The sequence below is a fragment of the Crotalus tigris genome, unplaced genomic scaffold (assembly GCF_016545835.1).
Source record: "Crotalus tigris isolate CLP2741 ecotype Arizona unplaced genomic scaffold, ASM1654583v1 scf7180000024339.11422700, whole genome shotgun sequence".
NCBI lineage: Eukaryota > Metazoa > Chordata > Lepidosauria > Squamata > Viperidae > Crotalus > Crotalus tigris.
The window spans coordinates 6,009,880-6,026,147 of NW_024100509.1; the positions used below are offsets into that span (position 1 = coordinate 6,009,880).

General features: G+C 44.5%; 1 protein-coding gene across 5 annotated transcripts in view; it reads left to right on the top strand.

Moving 5' to 3' along the window:
- Positions 1-16,268, top strand: part of KAT14 (lysine acetyltransferase 14) — a 115,260-nt gene that overhangs the window by 53,361 nt on the left and 45,631 nt on the right. For all 5 annotated transcript variants that reach the window (XM_039326136.1, XM_039326135.1, XM_039326137.1 and 2 more), the window contains one exon: positions 2,263-2,807. In XM_039326136.1, coding sequence (XP_039182070.1) covers positions 2,263-2,807 — 545 coding nt within the window. The remainder of the gene's footprint in view (positions 1-2,262; positions 2,808-16,268) is intronic.

The following is a 16,268-nucleotide window of genomic DNA, read 5'->3' on the forward strand; positions in this document are numbered from 1 at the left end:
TTTTAATAGTAGGTTTATTTTAACAGTAAGAGACAGAATAAGAAAAAAAATCCAGAAAAACGCATTTCAAAGTATAAATTGATTTGCATTTTAATGAGCGAAATAAGTATTTGACCCATTCACAAAACATGACTTAGCACTTGGTAGTAAAACTCTTGTTGGCAGTCACAGAGGTCAGACGTTTCTTGTAGTTGGCCACCAGGTTTGCACACATCTCAGGAGGATTTTGTCCCACTCCTCTTTGCATATCCTCTCCAAATCATTAAGGTTTCGAGGCTGACGTTTGGCAGCTCAAACCTTCAGCTCCCTGCACAGATTTTTTATGGGATTAAGGTCTGGAGACTGGCTACCTTAATGTGCTTCTTCTTGAGCCACTTCTTTGTTGCCTTGGCCATGTGTTTTGAGTCATTGCCATGCTGGAATACCCATCCACAACCCATTTTCAATGCCCTGGCTGAGGGAAGGAGGTTCTCACCCAAGATTTGACGGTACATGGCCCTGCCCATCATTCCTTTGAGGTGGTGAAATTGTCCTGTCCCCTTAGCAGAAAAACATCCCCAAAGCATAATGTTTCCACCTCCATGTTTGACAATGGGGATAGTGTTCTTGGGGTCACAGGCAGCATTCCTCCTCCTCCAAACATGGCGAATTGAGATGATGCCAAACAGCTCAATTTTGGTCTCATCTGACCACAACACTTTCACCCAGTTCTCCTCTGAATCATTCAGATGTTCATTGGCAAACTTCAGACGGGCCTGTACACGTGCTTTCTTGACCAGGAGCACCTTGCAGGCGCTGCAGGATTTCAGTTCTCATGATCATTGAGAGATTTAATGTATATGAGGTGAGATCTTGCATGGAGCCCCAGACCAAGGGAGATTGACAGTTATTTTGTGTTTCTTCCATTTGCGAATAATCACACCAATTGTTGTCATCTTCTCACCAAGCTGCATGGTGATAGTCTTGTAGCCCATTCCAGCCTTGTTTAGGTCTACAATCTTGTCCCTGACATCCTTGAAACAGCTCTTTGGTCTTGGCCATGGTGCAGAGTTTGGAATCTGATTGATTAATTGCTTCTGTGGACAGGTGTCTTTTATACAGGTAACAAACTGAAGCACTCTTTAAAAGAGTGCTCCTAATCTCAGCTCGTTACTTGTATAAAAGACACATGGGAGCCAGAAATCTTGCTGATTAATAGGGGATCAAATATTTATTTCACTCATTAAAATGCAAATCAATTTATAACTTTTTTGAAATGCATTTTCTGGATTTTTTTGTTATTCTGTCTCTCACTGTTAAATTAAATCTACCATTAAAATTATAGACTGATCATTTCTTTTGTCAGTGGGAAACGTACAAAATCAGGGGATCAAATAATTTTTCCCCTCACTGTAGATAGATGTACGTTGGAGTGGTCATGGAAAAGCTACAGATTATCATCAAGATTAGGTTGAAGTGGCAAACCTCAGTCTCTCACTTACTTTCTGTCATGCATATATACAGATGTGTGTCTCTCTGTGTGTATCTGTGTGTATTCCACATTTTTATTCAGAATGACATTTATATAAGCAAGGATAATATAGAAGAAATTTTATTATAGCTATAAAGTAGTAGACTTAAATGAAACTATCCTTAGTTGTAGGGTTGTTTAATTTTTCAACCAATATAAATGCCACTGATTTACAGAAAGATGCACAAGTAGTCATTGACGTATGACACAACTGAGTCCCAAATTCCTGTTGCTAAATGAGACAGTTGTTAAGTGAGTTTTGCCGGATTTTGTGATCTTTCTTGCCACTGTTGTTAAGTGAATCACTGCAGTTGTTAAGTTAGTCAAAAGATTGTTAAGTGAATATGGCTTCCCCATTGTGTTTGCTTGTCAGAAGGTCATAAAAGGTAATCACATGATCCTAGGACACTGCAACCATCATAAAAGGGAGTCAGTTGCCAACTGTCTGAATTTTGATCACGTGACCATGGACATGCCGCAATGGTTGTAACTGAAAAATGTTCATGTTACTTTTTCAATGCTGTTGTAACTTCAAATGGTCACTAAACAAACTGTAGTAAGTCGAGGACTACCTGTATTTTAGTTTTCTATTGTTTTGTAAAAGTTGGGATATAGATTTTATCTATAGCACTTTGTAAGGAAAAAAATTCAAACTTAACATACTTTCAGAATTTCCTAGAATTTTATTATTTGCAGGAAAAAGTATTTGGTTACAATATTAGTGTTTCTGAGGCATTTTGTTTTGTTTATAGATGATGAAGAGTTGGAAGGTATGATAGACCCAGGAATAGAATATATTCCTCCATCTGATGCATCAGGGGGAATGATCCAAAAGAAAATGAAGCTGTCTGATCAGATTAAACAAGAGCTGATGTGTGAAGAAGGAAGAGCAGACAGGCTAGTCAATGATGTGGAAAATCATAGTAGTACACATGGCTTCCTTCAAGACCAAGGTTCAGAGAAGCAGAAGACCCAACTGGCTCATAAGGATTCTCAGTCTAAATACACTTCTATTGGTATCTATGAAGAAAAACTTCTTTTGAGGAACTTGGAGGCCTATCCAAATGCAACAGACATGACTCCTGAGGCTCGGAGGCTGAGGCGCAAGCTGATAGTCCGAAAGACAAAACGAGAGAATGGTCTTCCCCTTTTTAACTTGGATGATATTGTGAATTCTGCTCTTATCTTGGTCGATCAGTTTTATGGAACTAAGGAAAGAAATGCTTCCTATGTCCCAGCAGATTATGCAGTATACAAAACTTCTTGCCAGGCTTTCCGAATCTTGGATCGATATCAGGTTCCTCTTTTTCTGTTGTTATTATCACTATCATTATCATAAACTATACATTATCTCACTTTTCCCCTAGAAACTTTTCCTAGGAACTCCCCTAGGAAAAAGTGATGCCTTTTGAAATCTCCCCCTGTATCACAACAACCACCTATGAAGTAGCTTGGGCTGAGACACAGCAATTGGCTCAAATCTCTGTGTGTTTTATTAAGTTACTTACAAATTCAGAATGTATGAGAATCCATTTAGAGACAATTTGGTGCCATGGTTAAAGACACTGGCTTACAAACTGAGAATTGATGAGTTTGGTCCCATCTTAGGCACAGAACCAGGTGGATGAGATTGGGCCAATCACTCTTTCAGTTCTAGTAAGAAGGCAAGGGCTACTCATTTTGGAAAAAAATATTGTCAAGAACACACTGTGAACACTGGTAGGAAACAAGACTGACTTGAAGGGACAAATAATAATTTATCATCGGTTGTAACATCCCTGTAAATAAGATGGACCAATAATGCTTAAAAGAACAGAATAACTGAGTTGGAAGGGACTTTGGAGGTCTTCTAGTCCAACCACCTGCACAAGCAGGAGATACTTTACCATTCTGGATTAGTTGTCTGATCTCTTCTTAAAAATCTCCAGTAATGGAGCAGCCACAACTTCTGAAGGCAAGCTGTTGCACTGGTTAATTCTCACTGTCAGGAAATTTCTCCTTAATTCTAGGTTGCTTCTTCCTTGATTAGTTTCTATCCATTGCTTCCTGTCCTGCCTTATGGTACTTTGGAAAATAGGGTGACCCCCTCCTTTGTGGCAAATATTGGACCACTGCTATCATGTCACCCTGGTCCTTCTTTTCACTAGACTAGACGTACCCAGTTCCTGCAACCGTTCTTCATATGTTTTAGCCCCCAGCCCCCTAATCATTTTGTTGCTCTTCTCCAGAGTCTCAACATCTTTTTTTATATTGTGGCAACCAAAATTGGATGCAATATTCCAAGTGTGATCTTACGAAGGCATTATAAAGTGGTACTAGCATTTCACATGATCTTGATTCTGTCCCTTTGTTAATGCAGCTATGATTGTATTGGCTTTTGGGGGGCTGCAGCATATTGCTGATTCTTATTTAAATGTTGCTCCATCTATTCTATACCTATACATTTGGTTTTTCTTGCCTAAATATCAAATCTTCCTTTTCTCACCATTGAATTTTCATTTTGTTAGATAAGTCCCAGAGTTCAAGTCTGTCGAAATCCTTCTGCATCTTGAGCCTAAGTTCTTGGGTGTTGCCTATTCCCAGCCCGCTTTGTGTTATCTACAGATTTGAGGAGTTCCCCTTCAATTTCCTCATCTAAATCATTATGAAAATATTGAAGAGTACTGGGTCTAAAACAGAACCTTGGGGTATCCCACTGCTTACTTCCTCCCATGTGGATATAATTCTATTAAAGACTACATGTTGAGTGTGATTTGTCAGCCAATTACGAATCCATCTGATGGTGGTGCTATTTATCCCACATTTTTCTCCCTCATTAAGAAGTAGTTTGTGATCTACTTTGTCAGATACTTTATTGAAATCCAAGTATATTAAGTCCACAGCATTTCGCTAGTCCATTAATTTAGTCACTTTGTCAAAGAATGAAATAAGATTTGTTTGGCATGATCTGTTTTTGAGAAATCCATGTTATAACCTTGCTTGCATCTAGGTATTTTTAGATCTTTTGCTTGATTATCTTTTCCAGGATCTTCTCAGGTATTGATGTCAGACTGATTGGTCTGTAGTATCCTGGATCCATTTCTTCCTTTATTTTGGAAGTTGCTGCTTTCTTCTTGGATTTCTTATTTTTCTTTTTCAGTGGTATTATCGTAGACTGGGCTTTTATAATCATATTTTACAGAGTTTTCCCCTTTTTTTGAAGATTGGAACCACATCAGCTCTTTCCACTTACCTGGTAGCGCCCTGGTGCTCCAAGATCTTTGGAAGTTATGATTCAATGTTTCCACAATCACATCTGCCAACTCCTTCAGAACTCTGGGATGTAATCCATTTGGTCCTGGTGATTTGTACTCATTTAGGGTAAACAGGTGTTCCCTAACCATTTTTTGTCTATTTTAATTTGTATTTATAGTTTCTCTTTTAGGGTTCTGTTTTTGGTAGGTTGGGTTACTTTTTCCTTTTGAGTGAACATAAATGCAATGGATGAATTGAGTCTGCTTTCTCCCTGCTTCCTATCACTTCCTTGCCATCTTCTCCCATATGTGGACTGATTGTTTCCTTGATTTTTTTTCTTGTTTTCTACATGTTGAAAGAAACTTTTAATTATTTTTGACATTAGTTGCAAGTCTTAATTCATTCTGAGCCTTAACTTTTCAGACTTCATCTTTGCAGATTTGGCCTATGTGCTGGTATTCTGCCTTAGTTTTGTGTTCCTCTTTCCATTTTTTATAGCTATTCTTTTTGCCTTTCAATTTATCAGAGTTCTTTATGCAATCAAGCTGGTTTCTTCTTGGATTTATTTTTTTCTTTCAGCAGTATTGCATTGAACTGGACTTTTATGATCACATTTTTCAGAGTTTCCCAAGCTTCTTGAGTTGTTTTCTCCTTTAAGATTTTCATCTATGGAATCCTTCCCAGTCTCTCTCTCTCAGTTTGTTGAAATCAGCTCTTTTAAAGTCTAAGACACTAGCTTGATTTTTAATTTCTTGTGTTTGCATTATATTGAATTCCAATAAGACATATCACTCTCCCCCAAAGTTTCAACAACTTCCACTCCTCTATCATTTAATCTCTGATAGTAAGAGTTAAGTTCAATACAGCTGACTCTCTAGTTCCCTCCTCTACTTTTTAGACAACAGTTGTCAGCTAGCTTGTAAGGATCCTATTTGATCTCCCACTTTTGCAGAGTCTGTTTCCAAGTTGATATCAGGGTAGTTAAAATCCCCATTATTATTGTGCTGTGTTTCCTATAGGCATTATTTAACTGAATTATGCATTATGCATTATTCAACTGAGTTCTTCTCCTTGGTTGGGTGGCAGTGTCATTCTTTCTTCTCCTTGGTATACACCTACGGAAATGTCATTATATTTTTCCCTTTATATTAATATTATATTATATAAATATAATAATATAATATTATATTTATATTAAGGAGATTTTCATCCTTGGTTTTATGCATTTCTGTGGAGATGTAGTGATTTTTTTACATATAATGCAACCCTACGTACTCTTTTGTTGGGTTTGTTTCATTTGAACAGTTTATATCCTTCCAGCAATACATTCCATTTGTGAGTTTCATCCCACCAAAGTTCAGTAATAGAAACTATAGTGAGGGATCCCCTGCTGATTTTATACGTTTTCCCACTGACAAAGAAATGATCAGTCTGTAATTTTAATGGTAGGTTTATTGTAATAGTGAGAGATAGAATAACATCAAAAAAATCCAGAAAAATGCATTTCAAAAAAGTTATGAATTGATTTGCATTTTAATGAGTGAAATAAGTATTTGATCCTCTATCAATCAGCAAGATTTCTGGCTTCCATGTGTCTTTTATACAGGAAACAAGCTGAGATTAGGAGCACTCACTTAAAGGGAGTGCTCCTAATCTCAGTTTGTTACCTGTATAAAAGACACCTGTCCACAGACGCAATCAATCAATCAGATTCCAAACTCTCCACTGTGGCCAAGACCAAAGAGCTGTTCAAGGATGTCAGGGACAAGATTTTAGACCTACAAAAGGAATGGGCTACAAGACTATCGTCAATCAGCTTGGTTAGACGGTGACAACAGTTGGTGCAATTATTTACAAATGGAAGAAACACAAAATAATTCTCAATCTCCCTCAGTCTGGGGCTCCATGCAAGATCTCATCTCATGGAGTTTCAATGATCATGAGAACGGTAAGGAATCAGCTCAGAACTACACGGGAGGATCTTGTCAACGATCTCAAGGTAGCTGGGACCATAGTCACCAAGAAAAAATAGGTAACACACTACGCCGTGAAGGACTGAAATCGTGCAGGTCCCTCTGCTCTAGAAAGCACATGTACAGGCCCATCTGAAGTTTGCCAATGAACATCTGAATGATTCAGAGGAGAACTGGGTGAAAGCGTTATGGTCAGATGAGACCAAAATTGAGCTCTTTGGCATCATCTCAATTCGCCATGTTTGGAGGAGGAGGAAAGCAGCTTGGTTTGTTGCAGGGTATGTAGATTTTTGTGGTTAGTGTTGACTGCTTTATGAAAGTGCACCTTCTAGGAAGTATCTCTCCAGTGCTGGAATGCTGATTTAATGGCAAGGAGTTCCTTATAGATGTCATAATTGCATTCTAGAGCCATCAGGACTCTGGAAAAGAAGGTGCATGGAAGAAGGCTATTGTCTCTCCCTCTCTCTTGTAAAAGAAAAGCTCTGATGGCCAGAATGGGACATTTAGGCACAGACTGTTGGCCATGTCTCCTTCGCCTCAAGCCTCCTGCCTCAGCCCATTTGCAGCTAGCTTTTCTCTGACCATTCTCCCTGACCAATGGGCCCCTGGCCCTCCACCCCCGCACCTTTCAGCCCAGCCCATTTGCCCAGGCACCCATTGTCCTGGGCCTTTGGCTACACGGGATAAATAGCCGCCAGCCAATTGGGTGACAGGCAGAATAATGGTACTGCGGGGACAGCGTGCAATGGGCGATACAGGCTTTGGTGTGGGGTGGCAGGTGAACAACAATGGTGCGGATTCTGCCTTTGTGGGGGGCCTGTGACATGGGGGTGGCAGGCAAAAGGTGCAGGCACAGCTTCTGCCTTTGCAGGGGGCCCTGTGGTATGGCAGCAGATGAACAGCACTGGTGCGGCTTTTGCCTTTGCAGGGGGGCTTTTGTGTGGGGCGGCAGGCAAACGGCATTGGCATAGCTTCTGCCTTTGTGGGGGGGCTGTGACATGAGGCGGCAAGGGATCTGGGTTCATTTCATCCAAGCTTCATCCTACGAGACTGATACAAATATCTACCTAAAGCAGCTCCCTTCAAAAACCATCAGGTTTCAGTCCAGACTATCCACTCAGCATGCGCTTCCTTTCAGCGCCAACCAGCCAATGGCCCTATTGGCTGGGGATGATGGAAATTACGGTTCTATCTTTTTGGAGGGCTCAGCTTGGGAAGGCTATCCTCCCAAAGTCTAGTTTATCCCACTCAGGAAGTGGGACTTCCTTTTTTTCAGATTAAGCTTGGCAACTGGAAGTTAAGAGTAGCAATCGAGAAGAATTAAAGAACCTGTATTGCTTGGTGGCATGTCCGTCTCTCTGTCTGGGATGGATCGTGGGCAGCCCAGGGGCCAGCAAAGGCACGGCCTGCTTTAGTGCATCCTCCAGGCTTCCACTGCTTCCTGAATCTAGAGCACATGGACCTCTTGAGAGGACTGGTATTTTAACCAGAGCTAAACATAAGGGGCAGGTGCGCCTCTTCATGTGTCTTTAAGGCTGCAGTCCCATGCACACTTACCAGACAATACTTCCACATACATATGTTCTGAGTGCTGGCTTTTAGTCTGGAAAATAAGAGATTTTCCAAGCACTCCATCTTTAGATACTGTAATGGATTTTGTGGGTTTAGAAAACCTATTTTTCTCCAGCATGATGAATGTAGCATCCACTGGTGGGTAATCTCAGCCTTCCTGCTCAGACAAGACTAAGTCAGAACTTTAGCCACACCTCCTTTGGGCGGTGCCTTCCCCAGTTTTTGACTTAGTCTTGGCTCAATAGGACGCAATTTTGTGTGGCTCCTCAGCTAGGCTAGTTAAAATAGGAGATTTGTTTGATTTGGTAGTAGCATAGAATTAGATTGGATATTGGTTGCTTCCTTTTACTTTCTTTATTTTTCTATTGTTAGTCAGCATTTCAGTTCAGGGAGCTCGAAGGCAGTTTTAAAGTTTCCTTTAGGTCCTAAAGGGGACTTTTCCGGCTCTCTCTGGACCGTTTCTCAGCCGCACCTGATCATTGGGGAATTCAGCAAGTCCCAGCGGTTCAACGCTGAAATCGGCTCTTGCTTTTACTGCTCGGGGCTTTCTGGGAGCGCGGCTCGGCTGGGAGGCTTCGTTGGCGGCGATCTCGTGGCACAAGGTCCCTGCTGGTGCATTCGGCTCCGATTTGCAGCGGAGGCTGCGCTACAAACCGCAAGTGTTATTTTGCCTTATTTCAAAGGGGAGGTGTCCCTTTACAATTGAGCTCCCTCTGCTTCCTTCTTGGGCTAAACAGCCAAAAGTAGATCGCTGGGGCATTAGTTAGGACACCGCCATTTTGAGCGACCACGAGGCTTCGGGTCACCATTTTGAATCTTAATACCAGGCGTGGTCGCCATTTTGAAGGCCCTTCCATTCCATAGCGGGGCGATTAGGCCTGATTTGAAAAACTTTAGCCTGCTGTGCCAGGTTTCTAAGGGGGATTATTCAAGCTCTCTGGGCATATTTCTCTCTTATTAGAGAAAAGACCTGAGAAAGGGGGGGCGCCATATTGGATTATTCTGTTGATCACACATATTCTTCATTTTATCCATCCTCTGAGGGGGGTTTTATTAGATTACCACCTGTTCTTATTAGTCCGCGGTGCTGTGTACGCAGGGCCTTGACAGGCAGTTCTGGAGAATTGTCTGGCTGTTTGCCTTCGTAGTTCATCAGAGCGCGGGAACCTCCCTCTCTGATAACCAGATCTGCATGTTAATTTTCCCCCATTCCTGGACATCTCCTACCCGGAATATCCAGTGTGCGATGGCAGACAGTGCAACTCCTCAGACATCGCAGGGCTCTGATGTTCCCCCCGCACAAAAAAACACAGGTCTTCTGATTTGGAGGCGGGGGAAAGAAAAAGGCCAAGACAAAAAACATAGAGCCCTCTAAAGCAGCTGAGCGAGAGGTCTCGAGGAGACATCTGGCACTGGAGAAGGAGTTCTCCAGAGCTCAAAGGCTCAGGTCCAGTGAGGCTGACGTGGTTTCCCCTGTTTCACTGGACCCATCCCCATTTGGGCCTCATTTTGCACCTTCTCATGATGCCCCTAGGGCGTGGTCTCCTCAGGGGGAAACTGAGCAGGTTGGTCCCTCTCCTCCACCTCCTCTTCCTCCTCATCTTTCATCGATCACACAACAGGTCCCTGAAGCAGCATATCCTTCCACTTCAGCTGGAATTCGTTATTCAGGCGAACAAGCATGGTCTGAACAGTTCCAGGCGTTCATGCATCAGGCCTTTGGTCAGTTCATGGCGTCATCCATGGGCCAAGGGTTCCCTCAGATTCCACAACCTCCGCCCATGCCTTTAACTCAAACAGGGCATGCCCTGTTAACTGGCACTGGGGAATCTGAGACTTCCTCTCAGTTAGGAGAAGGCGAATCAGTGGACCTAGAGACGGCAGACATACCTATGTCAGAGGATGAGGAGGCTGCACCGGATCCGACCCCAACATCGGGTCTTTTTGATCCTTCAATGTTCAGGTCATTGCTTACGAAGGCTTGTACTACGGCCAAATTGGCCACTGAATAGGAACCTAAGCCATCTACCTCCACTGAACAGGAGTGTAATCCCTTGTTTGCAGAGAAAGTAGTGGAAGAAAAGCACATTCCTTGTCCACGTGTGTTCCGTTCCACTGTGGAGAAACAGTGGTCCTCATTGGCCACTCTGCCTTCTCCTAACAGTACGGAAAAGAAGTTGTTTAAGGTTTCTTCTTCATTTGCTTCTCTTCTAGAGGTGCCTACTGTAGATATTCCTCTCACATCGTTGTTCTCCACATCAACAATTCTGGGAAATATGGCTGAAGCCCTAAAAGCGGAGGACAAAAGGTTTTAATTTTCTCTCCGTAGAGCTCATCAGGCCTCGGCATGGGCGATCAAGGCGGCAACGTCTTCGTCCTTTTTTGCACGGGCGTCCATTATGTGGCTTTGCGAGCTGCAGGCCTTGATTTCTCCTGACCAGGTGTGTGCACATCAGACGTTAGGAAAATTGCTCGCTGCTTCTGACTATATGGCTGATGCATCCCTCCATTCTGCCAGGTATTCTGCCAGATCTATAGCGGCCACTGTTTCATCCTGCAGGTTGCTGTGGTTGAAACATGGAAAGCTGATTTAAAATCTAAATGGCACCTCTCAACTGACAAGTACAGCGGTACAAAGCTGTTCGGCCCTATCCTAGAACCATACCTTATTGAGGGAAAGGATAAGCGCAAGGTCCTCGCGTACCCCTCTAAGAAATCGGATAAAAGGCCACAGCAGGAATTCCGCAGACAGGCCTTTTGTGCCGGAGGTTCCTGGGAGTGGAGGCAGCCCTTTCGGGCTCGGCAGTCCTGGGATTGGACCAGAGGTTCCCGATCCTTCTCCCCCAGACAGGATCGACAACAGGACCGCCACAACACAGGAACCAAAGGTCAATTCCAAGCTAAGCTTCCCTTTCGGGGGACAGGGAGTCATCCTTACAGGCGGTCCATGTGACGCCTAGGAGGGATCCTCCCATAGGCAGTCGCTTAGCATTGTTCAGCGATGCCTGGGAACTTACCACCAACGGCGCATGGGTAAGGGAGACCATAAGATACGGTCTCATTCTAGAATTCACCCCTCCAGACAGCTTTATTCAGTGTCCCATTTCAAGAAACACAGTCAAGGCCGAGTTAGTTTCCACGGCCATATCTCATCTGTTAGAAATAGGAGCCATAGAACCGGTACCTCGGGAACAGAAGGGACGGGGTTTTTACTCCATTCTGTTTGTGGTTCCCAAGGCCTCGGGGGGGTGGAGAGCCATTTTGGATTTGAAGGGACTAAATTACTTCCTAACCTACAAGAGGTTCAAGATGCAGTCCTTCAAATCCATTCTGGCCAGTATCAGAAAAGGGGATTTCCTCTCTTCTATAGACCTGACAGAGGCATACTTCCACGTCCGTATCCTCCCACAACACTGCAGATTCCTCCGGTTCTGTTACGCGCACCGGCATTATCAGTACAGGGCTCTACCCTTCGGGATTTCATCGGCTCCTCGGGTATTCACAACGATATTGGCAGTTTTGGCAGCCCGTTTCAGATCAATCCCGGTGCACGTACAATGTTATCTGGACGCTATAATCATCCAATCCCATTCTTTCCGTTCCGCCCAATCAGACCTTCAAATAACAATCAATACTCTTCAGGAACACGGATTTTCCGGGAATTTCAAGAAGAATCACACAACACCTTCAACTCGCTTACTCCACCTAGGAGCGATTATAGACTCCAACCTTTGCAAGGTTTACCTCTCACAGGAGCGCAAGGACAGCATCAGATCACTTGTCCACAGGATACGGAAAGACAAGGTGGTTCCCCTGGTCCAGCTGTCCCAGTTGTTGGGCAAGATGGTTTCTTGTCTGGGGATCATTCCGTAGGCCAGACTACATTCCAGAGCCCTCCAGTGGTTCCTTCTTCCTTTCCAGAAGCAGAACATGAGTGCTTCAACAAGGAAGGTGAGAGTTCCACATCACACAATATTGTCTCTTCTGTGGTGGACGTCGTCGGCAATGAACAGGGGATCCCTATTCAAGGAGCCTCCCAGGCTCACCTTGACTACGGACGCCAGCCTGTTCGGCTGGGGCGCTCACCTACAGATTCACATGGCACAGGGTCAATGGTCCCAGTCAGGTTTAGCGCATAACATCAATTGGCCTGAACTCAGGGCAATCCATCTGGCCCTCCATCGCTTTTCCAGCATCATGGCAGGAAATCACGTTCTCATTCTGACAGACAATGTAGCAGCCAAGGCACATGTCAACAGACAAGGAGGGACTCGTTCGTGGGCTCTCATGTCGGAAGCCCTGGAACTGGGGTTGTGGGCAGAGTCCAATCTGGAGTCTATCAGTATGGAGCATATATCTGGGGAGGCGAATTGTCAAGCTGACTCACTGAGCAGGGTCACGGTCGACCATTCGGAATGGCGCCTGGACCCAGCCCTGTTCAGAGAGATCTTGGTCAGGTTCGGACGACCACAAGTGGATCTGTTCGCCTCCCCGACAAACTCCCAACTCCTCAGGTGCTTCACAAGGTTCCCCTCACCGGGGGCGGAGGGAACGGATGCTCTCCGCAGCAATTGGCCCAAGGGGCTCCTTTATGCCTTTCCTCCTCTTCCCCTGATTCTAGCGACAATCTGCAAGCTTCTGCAGGAACAGGCGGAAGTTATCTTAGTTGTCCCACACTGGCCAAGGCGACCGTGGTTTGCCGACCTCGTGGATTTATTTCTTTCCCCGCCATGGAGGATTCCACCAGACCACGTCTCTCTCAGTCAAGGGAGACTTCAACACCCAAACCCACAGTGGCTTCAACTAGCCGCTTGGCACTTGAGCGGGAGAGTTTAGCCAGGCAATCCTATTCGTCTGGGGTGATCTCTATGATCCAAGCCACTAGACGGCCCTCGACCAATAGGATCTATGATGTCACGTAGAAGAATTTTTCCTCGTGGTGTAGTACACATTGGAGGTCACTATTCCTGATGTTCTGGACTACCTTTTGGAGGGCCAGAACAAAGGTCTCTCACATAGCACCATCCACAGGCAGGTTGCGGCTTTGTCAACGGTTCTCACCTGTGACAATCTAGTCCCTTTATTGCAGCATCCTGCGGTAGCTGCCTTTCTAAAAGGGGCGATTAACGTCAAACTTCCTGCAGTGCATCGCTATCCCTCATGGGACTTAACTACAGTATTACAGGCCCTCATGTCGCCACCGTTCGAACCCATACGGTCTTGCTCACTTCATTTCCTTTCTCTGAAGGTTGCCTTTTTGGTGGCCATCACATCGGCTAGGCGTATATCGGAACTGGCCACTGTCTCGGTCAGAAGCGACCTCTGTATTTTTCTGGATGACAGAGTGGTCCTTAGATTGGATCCCTCTTTCATTCCGAAGGTCAATACCTGGTTCCATAGGCCTCAGGATGTTATTCTTCCAAATGTTTGTCCCAATCCGTCACATCGCTTGGAAAAGCTGTGGCACAAGTTAGACGTACGCAGGGCTCTGCACCACTATGTTAAGCGTACCGCAGCTTTTCGCAAGTCGGAGGCCCTATTTGTGTCTTTCCAGCCCTCTTCCATGGGTATGAAGGTATCGTCTTCTACCATTGGAAGATGGATCAGGGCTTGCATTGCTCACGCCTATAGATCCCAATCTTTCCCAGTGCCTGCGAATGTCACAGCTCATTCTACGCGCAGTGCGGCCACATCGGCGGCCTGGTTTACCCAGGCTTCTTTGAGGAGATCTGTAGGGCAGCCACCTGGTCATCTCCTTCGTTTATAAGGCATTATAAACTTGATAGGTTCGCTGCAGCGGAAGCCTCCTTTGGTAGAAGGGTATTGCAGCAGGTAGTTTCCTCACAGGGGACACATGCCTAGACTTTCCCTCCCCGTAGGGACATGGGTGGCTTTGGTATGTCCCACCGGTGGATGCTACATTCATCATGCTGGAGAAGGGGCGTTGTCTTACCTGAACGCCTTTTCTCAGCATGATGATGTACCATCCACACCCACACTTAATAGGCAGTCTAGGCAGGTGTTTGTTACAGGATGAGCCATTGCATCAGACTTCATCATGGGAGCTTCGCCTTGTCAAAACTGGGGAAGGCACCACCCAAAGGAGGCGTGGCTAAAGTTCTGACTTAGTCTTGTCTGAGCAGGAAGGCTGAGATTACCCACCAGTGGATGCTACATCATCATGCTGAGAAAAGGCGTTCAGGTAAGACAACACCCCTTCCAGGGGACTGAGAACCATGGTATTATACCCAACTGAGTGGAGGTTTTTTGAGATGGGTTGTTACTTTTCTCAGAAACTGCTTTTGGAGGAGTTGAAATCCGAATTCAGAGTGACAGTGCTTTTTTTCTTGTTGTTCTTCCCCAGAACAGCATCTGAGTTAACGAAGAAATACCTACGGACTAGGTTGCTAGCAAAGGCAGAAGCCATGCCAATGCTGTTCACTTGCCTTCCTATGTCACAGCTCCTATCGCCCATTGCATGCTGCCCCCACAGCACCATTGCTTCTACCTGCCACCCAATTGGCTGACAGCTTTTTGTCCCATGCAGCCAAGGCCTGAGACAAAGGGTGCTTGGGCGAATGGGCCAGGCCGAAGCGTGCAGGGCAGAGGGCCAGGGGTTCATTGGCCAGGGAGAATGGCCAGGGAAGGGCCAGCAGAGGAGGAAAGCTGGCTGTAAATGGGCTGAGGGGGGAGGATTGAGGTGAAGGAGACACGGGCAAAGGTTGAAGCCTAAAGGTCTTAGACCCCCCAGTGGCTACAACTGAAGCTTCTGTTTGGACAATAAATCTCTTTGAGGTGTCCAGGTGTTGAAGTGGGCTGGCAAGCAAAAAGTTGCTTGAACTCTTCAAATGTTGATTGGTATACAGGAGTACAAACAAATTTAATTCCTTTCTTACTTGGTTAGGGTTTGGCTTTATGAGCAAAGCCTGGTATAAATTTCCTGTAGAAGTTAGCAAAGCCCAAGAAATATTGGACATCTTTGACTATGTGAGGGGTTTGCCAGTCAAGTACAGCTTGGACCTTCTAGGGGGGTCTATCTGGATGCCTCTTGTGGAAATACGGTAGCCCAAGAAATCTAGTTGTTGCAAATCAAAGGCATATTTTTCTGGCTTGGCCTCATTCTCAGTTTAGATTAAAATATCTAAATATAAAACCACAAATTTATATATGAAATCTTTAAAAATTTGGTTCATGAATCTAGAAAATACAGCCAGGGTGTTACACAGACCAAAAGGCAGCACTTTGTATTTAAATTTGCCATATCTTGGCGTTCTTTTATTAGAATAAGGTTGTAAGCATTGCAGAAATCTAGTAAAAATGCTTGATTTCTGTAGTCTTATCTAATAGGTGTGGAATTAACGACAGTGGATAATGATCTCTTACTGTGACTAAATTTAAAGCCTTGTAATCATGGACCACTCTCAGTGGGGATCTCTCACCATTGTTAGGCCCACTAGGGTCTTGTTTCTTGGGTACAAAGAAAGTGAGAGCCAAGGCAGGAGACTGAGAAGATCTTATGAATCCCTTTTTCAAATTAGAGTCCAAATATTGTTTTAAAATTTCTAATTCTGTATTGTCTCTTGGTGGGAATTTTGGCAGCAGGACCAAGTTTATGGCGCAATTGCAGTTTCTATGAAGAGGGCTTCCTCCTCCCCGAACACATCAGCGAAGTCTGTGTATTTATTTGGCAGATTAGGAATGCAATAGTGGCAAATATCTATAGTCGGGTGTAGTATGAGGATGAAGGTTCATTCTCCAAGCTTCTGGGTTGGTTTCCGAACGTTTCATTACCAGGCTAGATAACTTCTTCAGCGGTGTATAGGAGATGTCTGTGTCAGTGCTCTTCTATTTATAAGGGCTTCAGGTGTGGGTGTGTCAAGTGAGGGTCTTGTGATGAGTCATCAGAGAGGCTTGTGATGGGTCTTGGGATGGGGAGATTACTTCAGGTCAGGATGGTTGGAAGGTGTGAGTTATCAGTG